Source organism: Petaurus breviceps, unplaced genomic scaffold, assembly GCF_028583685.1.
Source record: "Petaurus breviceps papuanus isolate PSGF00001 unplaced genomic scaffold, PetGlider_PUasm1.0 90633, whole genome shotgun sequence".
Classification (NCBI taxonomy): Eukaryota; Metazoa; Chordata; class Mammalia; order Diprotodontia; family Petauridae; genus Petaurus; species Petaurus breviceps.
The window spans coordinates 2,008,417-2,025,268 of NW_027187293.1; the positions used below are offsets into that span (position 1 = coordinate 2,008,417).

The 16,852-nt window shown below is 36.7% G+C and overlaps 1 protein-coding gene across 1 annotated transcript in view; it reads right to left on the bottom strand.

Annotated features, from left to right (window-relative positions):
• Window positions 1-16,852, bottom strand: part of WDR64 (WD repeat domain 64) — a 168,781-nt gene that overhangs the window by 40,027 nt on the left and 111,902 nt on the right. The window contains exons 15-18 of the mRNA XM_069064504.1: window positions 15,400-15,606; window positions 11,023-11,153; window positions 6,869-6,970; window positions 4,826-4,898 (exon numbers count right to left, since the gene is read on the bottom strand). Of these exons, the coding sequence (XP_068920605.1) occupies window positions 4,826-4,898; window positions 6,869-6,970; window positions 11,023-11,153; window positions 15,400-15,606 (513 nt within the window). The remainder of the gene's footprint in view (window positions 1-4,825; window positions 4,899-6,868; window positions 6,971-11,022; window positions 11,154-15,399; window positions 15,607-16,852) is intronic.

Consider the following 16,852-nt stretch of genomic DNA (forward strand, 5'->3'; position numbering starts at 1 on the left):
ACTTATCTAATCACAATCTGTCCTCATTCCACCTCTTCCTGTCTTGCAATCCCATTCTTTGTTATTTGTCCTCACTGTGACCTTCACTTCTTCCACTACTCATTTCTCAGGCACTGCATTAAATCCTTGCACTGGTTACAACTCTCCTCCCTTTCCCATCCTTGGGAAAGTAGAGGAGTTCAGAATCTTTGGCGAACTAGTTTTACTCTACACTGTCATCTTCTCTTGAGTTCCTTACCCTTTATCACTAATCATGCCTTGCCAAGCCTCAGCCTTAGATTATTCTCACCATCCGTTGCCTTTGATCCTACTCCTATGTGGTTGAATAAAGTTGTAAAAAAATCAAGAAACCTTGCTAAGTGGGCACATTACAAATTTGTTACAATCTCAGATGGGCCCTTTCTACAGCACAGCAGTCCTTTTACACATCCCTAATTTATTCACTGTCTTACCACAGGAGCTCTTTCAAAGATTTTCATCTTTCCTTAAACATCCTTTGGAGTCCTCTTTGCTTACTTTCACAACTGAAAACACTGCCTCATATTTTACTGAAAAAAAATTGAGGCTATTCAATGAGAGTTCCTCTTCTCTTCTCTTCTTTATCTTATATCTCTTAGAAACCTTCTGTCACTATGTCCTTCTTTACCCCTTTCTCACATGAAGAAGGGAAAATCCCTCTTCATGTACAAGTAATCAATTCCATCCTGTCTTTTCTAGCAGATTATCTCTTTTGTCATCCACACTTTCACTAATCTTCATTTCTTTGTCTACTTGCTGCTTTCCTACTTCCTATAAACATTCTCATGTCTCCTTCATCCTCAAAAAAACCCTCACTTCATCCATCCATCCCTGTTATACCATATTTCTCCCTCCTTTTGTGGCTAAATTCTTTGAGAAGACCATCCATGATTAGTGCTTCCTTTTCTTTTCTCTCACTCACATTGCTGAATTACAAGAAGAGGATTTATATTTGATCCTGGAAATCATAGGAACTACTAGAGTTCAATGGCATGGTGAGATCTGTGCTTTGGGAGGAACAATTTGACATATAAGAGAAGGGTGGACTGAAGTGGGGGGAGACAAGGCAGAGAGACTAACCAAAGGCTACTGCAGTAATCCAGACGTGGTGAAGAGACTTTGCACTAGGGTGGACATCCTTCTTGACCTCTCTTTAGCCTTTGAGATTGCCAGTCTCCCTCTTCTTGATACTCTCATTCTACTTTGTATCTGCTGCCCAGTCTAATTTCAATTCCACATAACAAGATGCTCCTCCCAGGGTAAGCTTATCAGTTCTAGACTCACCACCATGTTGCTAACTCAGGCCTTTATTGCTAACCACCTCACTCATGCTCCTATCCTCTCTGATTGGAGGACTTGGAAGAACTAACAACTTACAGACCCAAAGATCTAGCTCTGAAAACAGCAGCATGAAAAACTTGAAGCTTGTGACAGTGGCTCTTCCATTCTAGGAGCAGAATCCAACTTTTAACATAAAGTTAAAAGTCAAGAAATAGGCTGGAAAAAAAGACTAAACAACAACAACAACAAAGAACCTGACCACAGAAGGTTACTGTGGTTAAAGGAAAGATCAAAACACAAACTCAGAAGAAGACAACAAAGTCAAAACAACTACTTCCAAAGCCTCAAAGAGTTATGTGAATTGATCTCATGTCCCAAAGGAATTCCTGGAAAAGCTCAAAAAGGATTTTAAAAATCAAATAATAAAGGTAGAGGGAAAAAATGGGAAAAGAAAATGAGAATAATTCAAGAAAATAATAATAATTTTTAAAAGTCAACAGGTTGGTAAAGGAGGCACAAAAATACTGAAGAAAACAACACCTTAAAAACAGAATAGGTCAAATGGTTAAAAAAAAAAGCATATAAATCCACTGAAGAAAAGAACTCTTAAAAAGCAGAACTGGACAAATGGAAAAAAAGATGTACAAAAATTCACTGAAGGAAAGAACTCCTTAAAAAGTAGAATTGAACAAGTGGAAGCTAATGACTCCATGAGATATCAAGAAACAATAAAACAAAATTAAAGAAGGAAAAAAATAGAGAAATGTGAAATGTATCATTGGAAAAATAACTGACCTGGAATATATTGAGGAGAGATTAGAAAAGATTAAGGAGAGATAATTTAAGAATTATTAGACTTCTGAAAGCTGCAATCCAAAAAAGAGCCTAGACATCATATTTCAATAAATTATCAAAAAAAACTGCCTTGATAGCCTAGAAGCAGAATAACACAAGATCTAGCAGCTTCTACATTAAAGAATTGGAGGACTTGTAATATGATATTCTGGAAGGCAAAGGAGCTAGATTACAACCAAGAATAACCTCTAGAGTAAAAGTGAGTAGAGTCCTTCTGGGTAAAAAATTAATAAAAGCTTCCTTTCTAAAATATATAGAGCTGAGTCAAATTTGTAAGAATATGAGTCATTCTCCAGTTGATAAATGGCCAAAGGATATGAACAGGCAGTTTTCAAAGAAATCAAAGCTATCTATAGTCATACAAATGTGTTTTTAATCACTATTGAGTAGAGAAATAGAAACTGAAGCAACTCTGAGATACTGCCTCACACCTATCAGATTAGTGAATATGACAGAAAAGAAAAATTACAAATGTTGGAGGAGATGTGGGACAATTGGGATAATAAAGCACTGTTGGTAGAGTTATGAACTGATCCAAACATTCTGGAGAGCAATTTGAAGCCATGCCCAAAGAATTATAAAACAGTACCTACTCTTTGGCCAAGCAATACCATTAGTAGTTCTGAATACCAAAAAGATTAAAAAGGAAAAGGTAAAAAGACCTGTTTCTACAAAAATATCTATAGCAGTTATTTTTGTGGTGACAAAGAATTGGAAATTGAGGGGATGCTCATCAGTCAAGGAATGACTGTACAACTTGTGGTATGTGATTGCAATGGACTACTATTGTGCTATAAGAAATGACAAGCAGGATGTTTTTAGAAAAAGCTGGAAAGATATATGTGAACTGATGCAAAATGAAATGAGCAGAACCAAGAGAGTAGTGTACACAGTATCAGCAATACTGTATGATGATCACTGTGAATGACTTAGCTATTCTCAGCAATACAATGATCCAAGACTATTCCAAAGGACTTATGATGAAAAATACTATCTGCCTCCAGAGAAAGAACTTATGGAGTCTAAATGTAGATTGAAGCATACTTTTTGACTTTTCTTTATTTTTCTTGGTGTTTTTTTGGTCTGTGTTTTCTTTCACAACATGATGAATAATGGAAATATATTTTGCATGACTGCACATGTATAATCTATATCAAATTGCTTCCCTTCTCAATGAGGTGAGAAGAGAAAGAAGAAGGGAGAGAATTTGGAATTCAAAATTTTAAAAATGAATGCTAAAAATTGTTTTTACGTGCAATTGGAAAAAGTAAAATATTTTAAAATTCTCTTTGCAAGGACCTGTATATATATAAACATTTATAGTAGATTTTTATATTGGTGGCAAAGAATTGGAAAGTGAGTGCACACCCATCAATTGAGGAATGGCTAAACAAGTTATGAAGTATGAAGGTGATGGAATACTATTGTGTTGTAAGAAATGATGAAGGAGAAAGTTTCAGGAAAAAACCTGGAAAGACCTGCATGAAATGAAGGAAAGAGAAATCATAACCAAGAGAACAATTCATACAGTTAACAGCAATACTGCAAAGATAAACAACTTTGAAAGACTTGGGAACTCTAATCAACACAATGACCAACCACAATTCTGAAGAATTCATGATGAAATATGCTACCCATCTCCAGAACACATTGATAGAGTCAAGAGTTCAGACTGAAACATATTTTATTTTCTTCCACAAATATTTTTTTGGACATGGCTAATGTGGTTATTTGGTTTGCTTATGTATTTCTAATGGGTTTTATTTTTCTTGCCTTCTCAGTAGATTTGATGGGGAAAGGAAAGGTAGAAAATTTGGAACTAAAAATAAATAAAAACTTTAAAAAATAAAAAATGCCTTTTATATATTAACTTAGGAACACAAAATAACAACAATAATTCATACTCATATAGAGCTTTAAGGTTTATAAAAACATTTCCATTAAAACAACCCTTTGAGGTAGTTCCAATTCTATTCTTCTATTGTATAGTTGAGAAAACTGGTTCTCAAAAATACTGAATGACTTTCCCAAGGTCACATGGCTAGTCAGAGCAGTAACTCAAACCCAAATCTTTTGACTTCAGATCCAAAGCTAAAATAAAATATAAAATATAATTTGGTTTGCCCATGAAATTAGAATATTTGATATGTGTAAAGTTGCCTGGGAAATAATAGAACATTTCAAAGGGAAAAAACCATTTTAAAAATAGAACATTTTAAGGGGGAAAAGGTTTGAAGATTTTATTCTCACTTTTTGAACATCCCAAAGAAACCTTATTGAAAAATTTACCCTCTTGATTCTCCCCATACTTTTTAAAAATAAAATCAAGGAAATTTACTGAGTACAGACACAGGAAATAGACTTCTACCCACAGTTGTGGAGATCACAAAATGAAGGTAGAGTGCTTAATGACATGTTGAGTGAACCACAAAACTAGGAGAATCTGAATTACTAAACTATGTAGACTTTCACTTAAAAAAAAAGTTTTTAGAACAGTAGAAAGTCTTTCCCAGAGCAGACACCAACATCTTATACTTACAGGCAATACTCACAGCCTCACAAGGTAGTAATGTGGGAAAAACCAGCTTAATAGAACATGATGCTCAAATGCAGATTAACAATTCAGAGATCAACAATGCGTACAAAGGGAAGAAGCATTGTTTAAGCTTACCTTATTGCTCTGTAGGCCACCACGGATAGAATCACTTTGTGCTGAAGAAATTACAGAGTCTTCACTCATTTTCCTAATGTCAGAGAAGAATGGGAAGAGTCATCATATGATATTTTAACTCCTGAGGGATAAGACTTAAGTGGATCTAAAATTTCATTGACAAGAGGATCCCTTCCAGTGATACAGACTTTCATGCTTTATCAATTTGTGTCATTTTTGTCTATGTGCTTTCCTAGAGGCTCCACAAAGAATCCAGCCCACATAGGTGGAGGTCTTTCACTAGGTCATATTGTATTTCATGGGCACCAATGGAGGACTTCATTTGCCTTCATTCTTACTACATGGTTGGCCCATTTCCTTTTCTGATCATGTTTTAACTAGACAATATTGGTGTTACATCAGGACCCTGTCTTATTGTGCAGTGCTTCTAGAGAGCTTGTTATTATTGCAAAGGCCTATGGTTAGACTAGTTATGGTTAACTTGAAGAAACTAAAGGAAACCTTGCTGCTCCTGGACAGAACAATGAAAAACTTGCATGTGTGTAAAATTTTGATAATTCATTACCCATCAATATTTTTCCTTTCTCTGTGGGTAGTTCCCATAGAAACTTGCTAAGCCTCAGTGAACCCACCAGTTTGCTCAACTTATGCTGATAGAGCTTTTTAAATACTTCTGAAATCAATCAACAAGACTGCCTTTTCACCTTGTGGTTAGCTGACCTAAACAAGTTATGGAATGTCTTTTCATGCTCCACGGTATCTCCAAGGCATTTCTTTTATACATAATCATAATTCCATTGAGAGCAAGCTCTCTAGAATTTTCCACATGTAGAAGGTACATTAACCAAACAAGTAGTTGGGAACTCTTCATACCCAGTGCTTTTGCCTTCACTATGATTATCTGAACATTCCATAAAGATCCCCGTTTCATGAAAACAGGGAATTTCAAGAAGTGTTAACAGATAAGTTATGACTTTTAAAATTTAGACACACACAAAAGAAACTCCCTAGCTTTCAATGAAGAAAAATAGATCTGGATGAATATTCTTCTGAACACAATAGATATCATGTATTCCTTCCTATTATCAGAGTTTCCTTATAGCCCCCAGAATTTCCACCCTTCTGCCTCAGTGTTGAAGGCCATTAAGTTTGATTATGGCTAGATAGATGGACCCATCACTTCACTGTTGTTATTGAGAAGAAAAACCTGAAGTTGAAATGGGTATGGGTGAAATGCAGCTCCTGAAAACCAAAGACAAAAATAATGGAGCCTAAAAAGTAAAAAGCAAACAGACTAGATGTAGACTTCTTTCTAATAAATACCATCCCTAATCTGTCCTTCCTTTTGCAGTGAGGTTGTTGTTGTTTAGTGTATAACCATAACTTCATGACTTCATTTGGATTTGGGTTTTTTTGGAAAAGATACTGCAGTGGTTTGCCATTTCTTTCTCCAGTTCATGTTACAGGGCGTCCCTAAAGTCTGGACACATAGGTAATCTAATTAATTATGCATATTTTCAAGAAATGAAATGAATGAAATTTTCAACAACATTTTATTTAATTAGCATAAATTAGATTTCATAGGAAGACATAGGATATCTCATTAATTAATTAAATTAATCTCATTAATATGGAAAATACTCCCCAATAGCTAATGAAAGCTTTTATTCCATATGAAATTGTCATGGCTAAAATTTATGCTAATTAAATAAAATGTTGAAAATTTCATTCATTTAATTTCTTGAAAATATGCATAGTTAATTAGATTTCCTACATGTCCAGACTTTAGGGACACTCTGTACAATGAGGAAACTGAGGTAAACAATTGACTTGCCCAGGGTCACATTGCTAGCAAGTGTCTGAGGCCACATTTGAACTCAGGTCTTCTGACTGCAAGCCCAGTGCTCTAACTACTACACCAGCTAGTTTCCCTAGCTGCAGTGAGGTAGGAGATACACTTGTTAAATAGTCCTACTTATTGACTTAGATGAACTAACAGTTAGGCCTTGGGTAGGTTTACTCAAAGAATAGGTGCCATCTTACCTCATACAATCACTGCTACGGAAGAGAAATAACATGGCATTAATTTTTAAGCGTTCGGGATCCAGGTCAGGGTCTAGAACAAGGGCATCCTCTGGTCTGTGCCTAGGAAAAATACATATGTTTGAACATGAGTAAAAATCATGCTTTGCAAATTCCTATGTCTGTGGGAATCCCAAGCAAAGTTTAGCCTCCAAATAGAGAAACATTTGGTCAAATCTTGTTTTATGGGAGCTTTGAAAACATAGCAGTTTCTTTAAAACAAAACAAAACATCTCACCTATCTTCAAAATAAGTGAGTCTGTTTTTTGAAATTTCCATTTTTATAGCAATAAAATTTCTCTCAATGTCTTTCCTTTTCCCCAATAAGAGTCAAATAATATTGTAAATTTTTAAAAAGAGGGAGAAAAAAAACCCTCAATATATCAAAAAGACCTGAAAATATATGCAATATTCCATATCTATAATCCTCTCACTTCTGCAAAGGAATGAAGTAGGAGCATGCTTTCATATATTTCTTCATTTGGGCATTGCTTGTTCTTTGTAATTTTTGCAGCATTTACTTTTTTGCTTTTTTTTTTTGGAAGGGCAGCTGTGGTTAAGTGACGTGCAAGGTCACCCGGCTAGTAAGTGTTAAGTGTGTAAGGCCAGATTCGAATTCAGGTTCTCCTGACTCCAGGGCTAGTTCTCTGCACCACCTAGCTGCCCCTTATTAATTATTTCTTATAGAAAAGTAATATTCCATTAGATTCATTTACAACAATTTGTTTAGTCATTTCCCCATCAATGTTTTCAACTTTGTTTTTAGTTTCTTGCTGTCACCAAAATTGATACTATAAATATTTTGGTGTTTGTGGACACTTTCTTCTTATCACGTCTTCTTTGGGGTTTATGCTTAATAAGTAGAATCTCTAGGTAAAAAGTATTGAAATTTTAGTCACTTTCTTTCCAATTTCAATTCCAAATTGCTTTCCAAAATAGTTTACAAATCTACCAACAATGTACCAGTATACCTATCTTCCTACAACTCACAATAGATTAGCTATTCCTCTCTTTTGTTATCTTTGTCAGTTTACTGCGCATGAGATGAAATCTTGGGGTTGTTTTAGATTGTATTTATCTTATTATTAGTGATTTGGAACATTCTTTCATAAAGTTATTAATGTTGTCTTTCAGTTGTTTCAGTCATGTCCTACTCTTTGCGACAGATTTATCCAGGCAGCTATGTGGCTCAGTGGATAGAGTGCCAGGTCTGGAACCAGGAAGATTTATCTTCCTGAGTTAAAATCTGGCCTCTGACACTTACTAATTGTGTGACCCTAGACAAGGCACTTAGCCTTGTTTGCCTCAGTTCCTCATCTGTAAAATGATCAGGATAAGGAAATGGCAAACCACTCCAGTATCTTCTCCAAGAAAACCTCAAAAAGAGGTCATGAAGAGTTGGACATGACTGAAAAACAACTAAACAACAACAAAATAAATAGCTGACCTATACCTAATATCTACTATGTCATACAACCACTATCTTGTTTTTTCTTAGTCTCTTTCCTTTAGCTGCTCAAATAAATATTTTCATTTACCAAGAGGAAAGATGGGCTCAAAAAGGGTAGGAAGAATGTTAAAAGAATGGCCTAGGGGGTGGGAGTCAATTTTTAGTCCTAAAGTCTCTAGAGGGGTTGCCCCTCCCCACTAAGGAGAGAAATTATAGGTCTTTGCATCTAGCTAACCTCAACAGGACACTGTTGCCTTCAAGTCTTTTGGTTCTGGGGCTGCTTCAATTACATGGAGCTGCTAAAAATCAAAGAAAACAGGGTTGAAGGGTAGAGGAAGCAAAACCTGGGAAAGGGTCAAGTGGCAGTTGTATGAGTCAAAACATAAAAAAGAAACAGCATTCATCAGTCCAAGGTCAAAGTTGACAGGTAAAAGTCAAAAGTCCATAGCAGACTTGGTGGTGCAGTGAAAGTGGTTATGGCCAGCAACTTTTATTTATTTTTACTTTAAAATTATGTGTCCCCAGGATGTGTGTTGCCTGTGGCCCATGGACAGCCCTCTTAGAAGAGGAGCTCCTGGTCTGGGCTGAAGTAAACCCAGGTTCAGTGCTGGGGGCAGCTTCATCCCAAAGCTGCCCTCTTCTGACCATTCTTCACAAGCATCTACTGTCCAAGACCCTCAGTGTTAGTCCAGATACTCATTGGAGGAAGTTGTCGAAGTTATGCCAGATATTGCCAATGTAGAAGTATGGCAGAATTGGGCTTTGTGAGTTGGGTATATAGTGCTCAGATGAGCCACTCCTTAAGAGGAAGCTTTGGCTTGGGGGACAGTGGAGCCCAGGCACCCTCCTGACCTTCTGTAATGGGAATGCAAATTTGGAAGATCTTCCCTGCCCCTAGGCTAAAATGCACCTGAAGCCTGGGGAGGGAGGCTTGTTTTTCAGTAGATACTTCTTGATTGGCCAGTGAGTCAATAAGGTTGTTATATTCTCTGAGCCAGGAGAAGGCTATATAAGCCTTGATGTGTAGCTTTGTTTTGGGACTCACTTTGAGAAGTGTTCTGTGATTTGATCTGAATTCTGGGAAGCCGTTATTGAGAGTCCCCCGGTTTTGAAAAACCCAGATGTGGAAACCCAGATGTTGACTGGGTATGGATGTAATGGTTGGACAGTTTGGAAATCTGTCTACTTGATCTGTTTCTGTCTTGATAATTCTGCCTGTATGCTTTGAAGTTCGGGGTGCTGACCTTTTTCCCCTGAACAAGGTAAACGATATATGTCTGACTGATTAAAGTAAGCTTGTTAACCCATTTTGAGTTGCTTTCCTTTATCAAGGCAGATCCAAGAACCTGTGGTGGCGGCAAACCCTGAAGATGCTTGGGGTGCTTGCTGCTACACCTTCACTGCAGGGTCTGGTAGGTGCACTTCTCCAATAGCTTACATCCCAGCAGGACCACTGTCACCTAGAGGAGGAGGATGCCCAAGACTGAAAACATAGAGATAACAGCAGTACACCCTGAGAGAGGGTCCTACTGTCTGCTGGTGGTGCTATGGAGGGAGTAGTGGTGCTGGTTCTATTCCCAGAAGGTCCAGGACACTGGACCAACGCAGGCCTGGAGTTCAGTAACTATAAATTTAGCACAGTCCCAGTGAGATGATTTCCATGATTTTCAGAGAGAAGAGATTAGATTACGAGCGCCTCCATTAGACTGTGAGCTCCTTGAGAACAAGCACTTTTTATTTTTTTTAATCCCCAGGGTTGACTCTAAATTAATGCTTTCTGACCAATTGATTGAGCTGCTACTGGCCTGTCTCCTGTCACCAGTCTTCAGTAAGTACATTTTTAGAAGGGATCTATTAATCCCCTGAGGAACAAAACAAAATTGTCCATACCTTTCCCCCAACTCCAGGATAAACTGAGGATAAATGAGTGAGAGAATCTGAGAAAAGCCTGACTCTTCTTTTGGGGATGGTATTGCCCTCGGGACTGAACCTGGATCCACTTCAGCCCAGAGCAGGAGTTCCTTTTCTGTAAGAATTCGTGAGCCACAGGTGACACAGATATTAGGGGAGCATAATCAAAAAGTTTGGAAATATTTATTTTAGCCAGCTGATCTAGGCCAACACAAATATAGAAACTGTCCCTCTCCTTGATCTGATTGTATTCTCATTTTTCTTTCCCTCCTCCAACAGAAGCCCAAACGGTTTTCTATAATCACAAAGACCATATGTGTACATTTATATTGAGTAATTTCATGGATTTGGAGTCCCAGGACCTCAGTTTGAATCCCTGTTCTGTCATTTATTTTCCTATACAACTTCGATCAAGTCACTTAACCTGTCTAGTCCCCAGAATGGGTTGGAAAAGATGACCTTTGAGATCCCTTCTAGAACTATAATCTTTTCTCTCTGTTTCAAGTCAAATTCCATGGGATTTGCTGAAAAAAAATTTTGCAGGTTCACTTTATCTATATCATTTGTGATTTAAAAACAAAACCAACTTTGATCACATTCCACTTTCGAACATGACCTCTGCTGAGAAGCCTACCTCATCTCTTCCCACTATTTGGAACAGAGTGGGTTCTTTGGATTCCTTGGAAGTATATCCATTAGGCAAAAAACAAACAAATAAAAACCAAAAAAACCCTTCAGGAGGAGTATTACTTACAATTCTGTGACAGTGCACAGTACAAAATTCCATAAGATGATGATGCCATTTACAGTTGCAGCAGCAATCATGTTGTAACCTTCCATTATCAGCACGTCAAAGCATGTCACTTCCATACTGATTCCAGGGTTCTACAAAATAAAAGGAAAGGCTTTACTGACAGTCACAGCAAGAGCACTTTGAAAAGAAAGTGCTTGCATATAAGGAGGTTCTGTCATATAAGGAGGTTGAGTCACCAAAGGGCTATCAAACTAGTCATAGAAATGTTTTTAACCTAGCATTTCATTAACGGAAAAACAAACTCTTTTCATATTGGATATTTTGTTTAAGACATTTATAGTTTATTGACAGATAGGACTACTTTTTATGTTACAAATCAGAAGGAAAAGTAAAATGTTATAGCAAAAATAACGTAGTACTTGCAATGTCTGACTCCCAATTCTGCATTAACTGTGGGAACTTTGACACGTCACTTAATCTAAATGATCCTCATAGTTCCTTTATCTGTAAAATGGGGATAAGAATCATTGCACTTCCTCACAGATTTATTGCAAGGATCCAGTGAAATTGTGTACGTAAAGTGCTTTATAATGGTGAGGTCCTATATAGATACATTATTATTATAGGAAAACAGAGTGACAATTTTTTTTAAGTGTAGGAAAACTTGTCAAGTTATTTGGAAAAATAAGGAATTAACACAAAGTGGCCTAGATATTTTTTCCTAAATGACTTTTCTAAGCATTTTACCATTAAATAATCATTATAATTGTACTGTGTAAATAATTTGTGGTATACAAATGCCAGATCATGAAAAAGAATGACTAGCCTTAAAATATTTGCCTCAATAAGAGATTCCAGCTTCTGTGGAAATTCTGAAAGATAGCCTCTGTGTATTTTAGTAAATTGTCAGAAAATTTTGTGTGTGTATGTGTAAAAGTAGTCTTTTTCATTATATAAGAAATTACATACCAATTGCTCTTATATTTTGACTCATTTTTCTTCTTCCTCTGCCTTTTATTGGAATCTAAAAGTCTCATGAATTAAATCCATGGAACTGAAACCTTAGCATTTTTAATGACATGATTCATTAGAAGGGTTAAATAAAATAGAATTATTACATGAATAAATCTTTTCTTCCTTTCATACAATTTATTTGATGATATTCTTGTGACAAATATTCATTGAAACTATTAATTTCAAAGTAATCTCAAATGATAAGCAAAAAGCATTTGTAAAGAATAAAATTTGAAATGCAGGGCCAAAGTATATATTGTATTTCAACCCAGAGGAAAACAATGTGTGTGTATGTATATATATATATATATATATATGCATATTTGTATATGTGTGTATTATATATGCATGTATGCATTGAATGTTAGTAGTGCAGATTTAAAAAAAATAAATTATCTGTGCTATGAATTGTTTTCTAGTTGAGACTAAATTTTTAGCTTGTTACAATAGTGGCTGAAAAGCTTGAAAGGTTTTCTTGATTGCTCTCTCTATCATAACTTTCTTGCTTATGCTTGGTCCTTTGAACATGTCTCCCTGCATACTCAGCAGAATCTCAGCACAGGTACCTTAAACTATAAAAGCTTTGAGTGTAATAGAGTCATTTTAGCCAGGGATGGAAGAATTAAATGAGGTCAATGAAAAGTCTCATTTTTTTTGGGAGGGGGAAAGCAGGGCAATTGGGGTTAAGTGACTTGCCCAATCAAGTGTCTGAGGCTGGGTTTGAACTCAGCTCCTCCTGACTCCAGGGCCACTGCTCTATTCACTGTACCCCTAGCCACCCCCTCATTCTTTAGAATGGATTGACTAAACCAGGGATTCCAGCCCCTCAGGTACTTAGCCTCACCTTGTTCCTCCCTCTGGCTTTTGTGCATTTGACCTGTAGTGTTTAGTTGGATATGCCTACAAGAATGGCCTTCTTGAGTATATTCAAATCCATTTCTCTGTTTTCAAGACTGTGAAAAGTCTTAGAAGTACATTCAAACCCCACATCATTTGAGGGTTAATTATAAAGTATTTGTGGCACAAGTTTCTATTTCTCCCAAGTGCTTTTCAGAGCAGTCTACTCCAAGGTCTCATTGTTACAAAGAAATGACCCTGAGTTCTCAGAGACTATAGAAGCTGAGTGCTAGTCATGTACTTCCAAACTGGAAAGAGTACATAGGCCTGGCAATAGACTCTGTGCCTACTGTCCAAGCAGCTCTGCTAAGGATGATAAGATGTTCACCACTGAAAATCTGACCATTGTGTGATGAATATTTTGACCACAGTTGACAAGAATACAAAATGTCCTTCATTCTTCTGCTTCTTTCATATTAGTGATGGAATGGAGAAAAAGGGAGGAGAGGATGCTTGGTGTCATGTAATTCTTAGACCATATAAAACATTAATTTAATTGTTGATACTCTTAATTTATGGTCTTTGGCCAGAGACCAGAAAATTGGCACACTATGGAAGTAACTGAAGCTAACCTATGTTGATATTCTATCCCTTAATGTCTTCTTGATCAGAAGACATAAAGAAATTGCCAATAAATGGAATGTTGGTACATGGATTCCCTCCAGAGAGGTGGATAAAAAAATTGTCATAGTTCAAGACAACAGAAAAATAATTTAATGAGATTTAATCATCTGGCCTTATATCATCCTTTTGATGAGCATAAGCAAATAAGCCACCACGAAGATGATTAAGATCATTAAACTACATCATCAATCTCCCTTGTAGAAGATTAAAAAGAGAAATTCTGTGAAGAATTTGGCAAGTTCCTCCAAACTAAGTCAATATCCCTTCATACAAAGTAATTTCTAAGGGAAAGTAGGCAAAGAGGGAAGTAAAATTATAATGGAAAATATGTTTGAGGATTAGGAAAAAAAATGAAAGAAGCCAAAGGTGTATAACTATTCTCTTCTATACATAATGAATATTCTTTTTAACAAGAGAGCTTGGTGATACTAGACATGACCAGCTCCAAATGACATCATATTAAAAAATTGACCATAAGTAACAAAACAAAGAACCAGCTATATAGATATAACAATTATTTTGGAATCACCACATTCTGTGTAGTAAGATCATTGGTTGATTAAAGCAAAGGTTAAATTAAACGCCAAATTAGAAGAAGATGAACATAAGAAAATGACTTATATGCTTCTGGGAGATCTATCATAACCATGTTTTTGGACCATGCCTGAGATTTTACTGGTATAAGACCTTGCAATAAAGTATAATGGAAGGTTTCCTACACATGCTCAGATGATCTGACATAAAAGTACCCAGCTTCTGGGAGAAGATATAGGGGGTTCCTCTCCCATGTGGGTGGCAGTACCCTCTTTCAATTGGATGTGCTACCAGAAAATGCTACATCTTTAAAACTTGTCAGATTGGGACACTCTCTCTCATCCAGAGAGGGTGACGGTCATGATTACCCATAGGGCCCGTGTTATGAACTGACTGGGTGGGGAGAAGAGCTACCTTTCCCTCCTCCTCCTTTTTACATTGTGGTTCTGAGAAATAGGCTTGGAATTTTGATTTGGTTTGTTCTGCTTCATTGGTCTTTTTCAGTTCTAGGTGCAGGAGAGTAGAATCCCCATCGGACCTGGAATCAAACCATGGTGACCTTGAACAAGCCATAGTGACCTTATAGACAAGCATTGATTAGAATGAGAAGGTATGGAGAAGTTATCTGTGTCAGAAGAGAGGATACCCATATTGTAGCAATTATAAACTCATCAAGGAATCAAAGATTACTCTTGCAGGAGGCTCTATTGTGATCAGAGATGGGAAAAAATGCTGCCATTTATGTTTTTCACTTAGCTCTTAAAAGTTCTTTACAACCTTGCCCCAAACTATTTTTCCAGCCTCAATATACATTACTCTCTTTTCTACCATCTGCAATCCAGACAAACTGGCCTTATGTTTCTGTTACTCACACATGACACTCCTTCTCTTGCCTCCATGCCTTTGTCTTTGTCACCCCTCATTCCTGGAATGAGGTCCCTCCTCTTGCCATCCTCATAGAATCTCTCTTTTCAAGGCAATGCTCAAACATTAATTTCTACATACAGTCTGTCCTTGTATCTCAACTGCTAGTGTCTTCGCCTTACTACCTTATAAACAACCTTGCATTTTTCTGTGTTTATCCTATGCATACTTACATATGTACTTGTTCCTCCACTGTGGTGTAAGTTCCTGGAGAATAGGGATTATTTCATCCTTTGTTTCTGTATTTCTGGCACCTAGCACTGCACTTGGTATGTAGTAGGTGCTTACAAAATGTTTATTGGCCAACTGAATAGATATCGAAGGACTGGAGGGTAAAGGAAAAGGACTAACATGATAAGAAAATGGATCAAAAAAATTCTAGTAAAAAGGGTGTCTAGAATTTAAACTTACAATGTTAAGGAAAACAGGATCCTTTTGACCAGGTACCAGCTCAACCTCTGGGATAGGTGTATTCATGGTCTTGGGTTTAGAAGACACTGTCAAAGAGATGACTTTCTTCCCTTGTATGAATATTGGCACAACTTCAGGTAGTTCCCATATCACAGCAAGAAGAGGATCTTCTTCTTTACCCTTTAACAAAAATACTCCTTAATTAATACCCTTTCTCTTTAGAAATACCCTTTCTTTCTTTTCTTTCCTTCCTTGTTTAGTTAATACTCTTCAATAAAAATCCATTGAGAAAATGAAAGACTTATAGGAATAGCAGTGTTCCATCTCAAAGGCCAAAAATTAGTCTTTTTGATAAGTAGAGAAAACACTTAACATTGAGAACTGACTATTAAGAAACTTCAAAAGAATGTGAAATATGCAACCAAGAGACCTAGGTTTTAGTCCTGCTGCTAATCAGCTGTGAGATGTTTAGTTCTGCATCATCTGGAAGAGTTTCCATATTGATGAGATTATGGATCCATCAAATTACTGAAGCAAGTTGATTTGACCCCAAATTCTGATCTTTAGCACTTTTTGGGCCCTGACTGTGTAATTTAATTTGTTAGCTTTCTCCCCTAGATTTGTGTCATTTACAGATTTGATAAGCATGCAATCTTTGCTCTTGTTCAAGTCATTGATAAACCTACTTATAAATAGTTTGAATTTAAAATGAGGAGATGAGCTCAGGTTCTGACTCTTTTAAAAAATAAGTTTTTACTGATGTCTTTTGTTTATTACATTGTCATATTTCCCCCCAGTATCCCTCCCCCTCTTTCTCCCAGAGAGCCATGCCCTATAACAAATAGAATTTTTTTATAAGACAAAAAAAAGAGGGGAAAAATCACAATTGATTAATACATTGAAATAAGTCCTGATGCTCACATAGTGGTGTGACTTTGGGGAAATCGCAACTCCCTAAGACCATTTTCTCACCTCTAAAAAAGGGGATAATAATATGGTAGTTACCACCTCACAATATTGTTGCGAAAAAAAGTGTTTTATAAATGTGAAAGCACCATATATAAGCATATGTCTTCTCCTCACTTCCCTGCCTCTACCTCCTTCCCACCTACTGTCTTAAACACTTTGAAATCAGGTTTCCTTACTCATTTCCAATGAATTTGCTGTCTCCAAGTCAGTAATGACCACCCTATTACCAAACCCAGTAATGTTTTCAATACTCATCTGATACTGTTGACCACTACTCTTTTTTGATACCCATTTTTAAAAAGTGGATTTGATTGGCTTCCATGACATTTTATTACCTTCCTGGTTCTCCTACTTCAGAGACTATTCCTTTCAAAGTCTCCTTCCTTAGGTCTTACTCTGCTCTCAAAAGCTTTTATCCTGGGGTCAGTTTCTCTCTCTCTCTCTCTCTCTCTCTCTC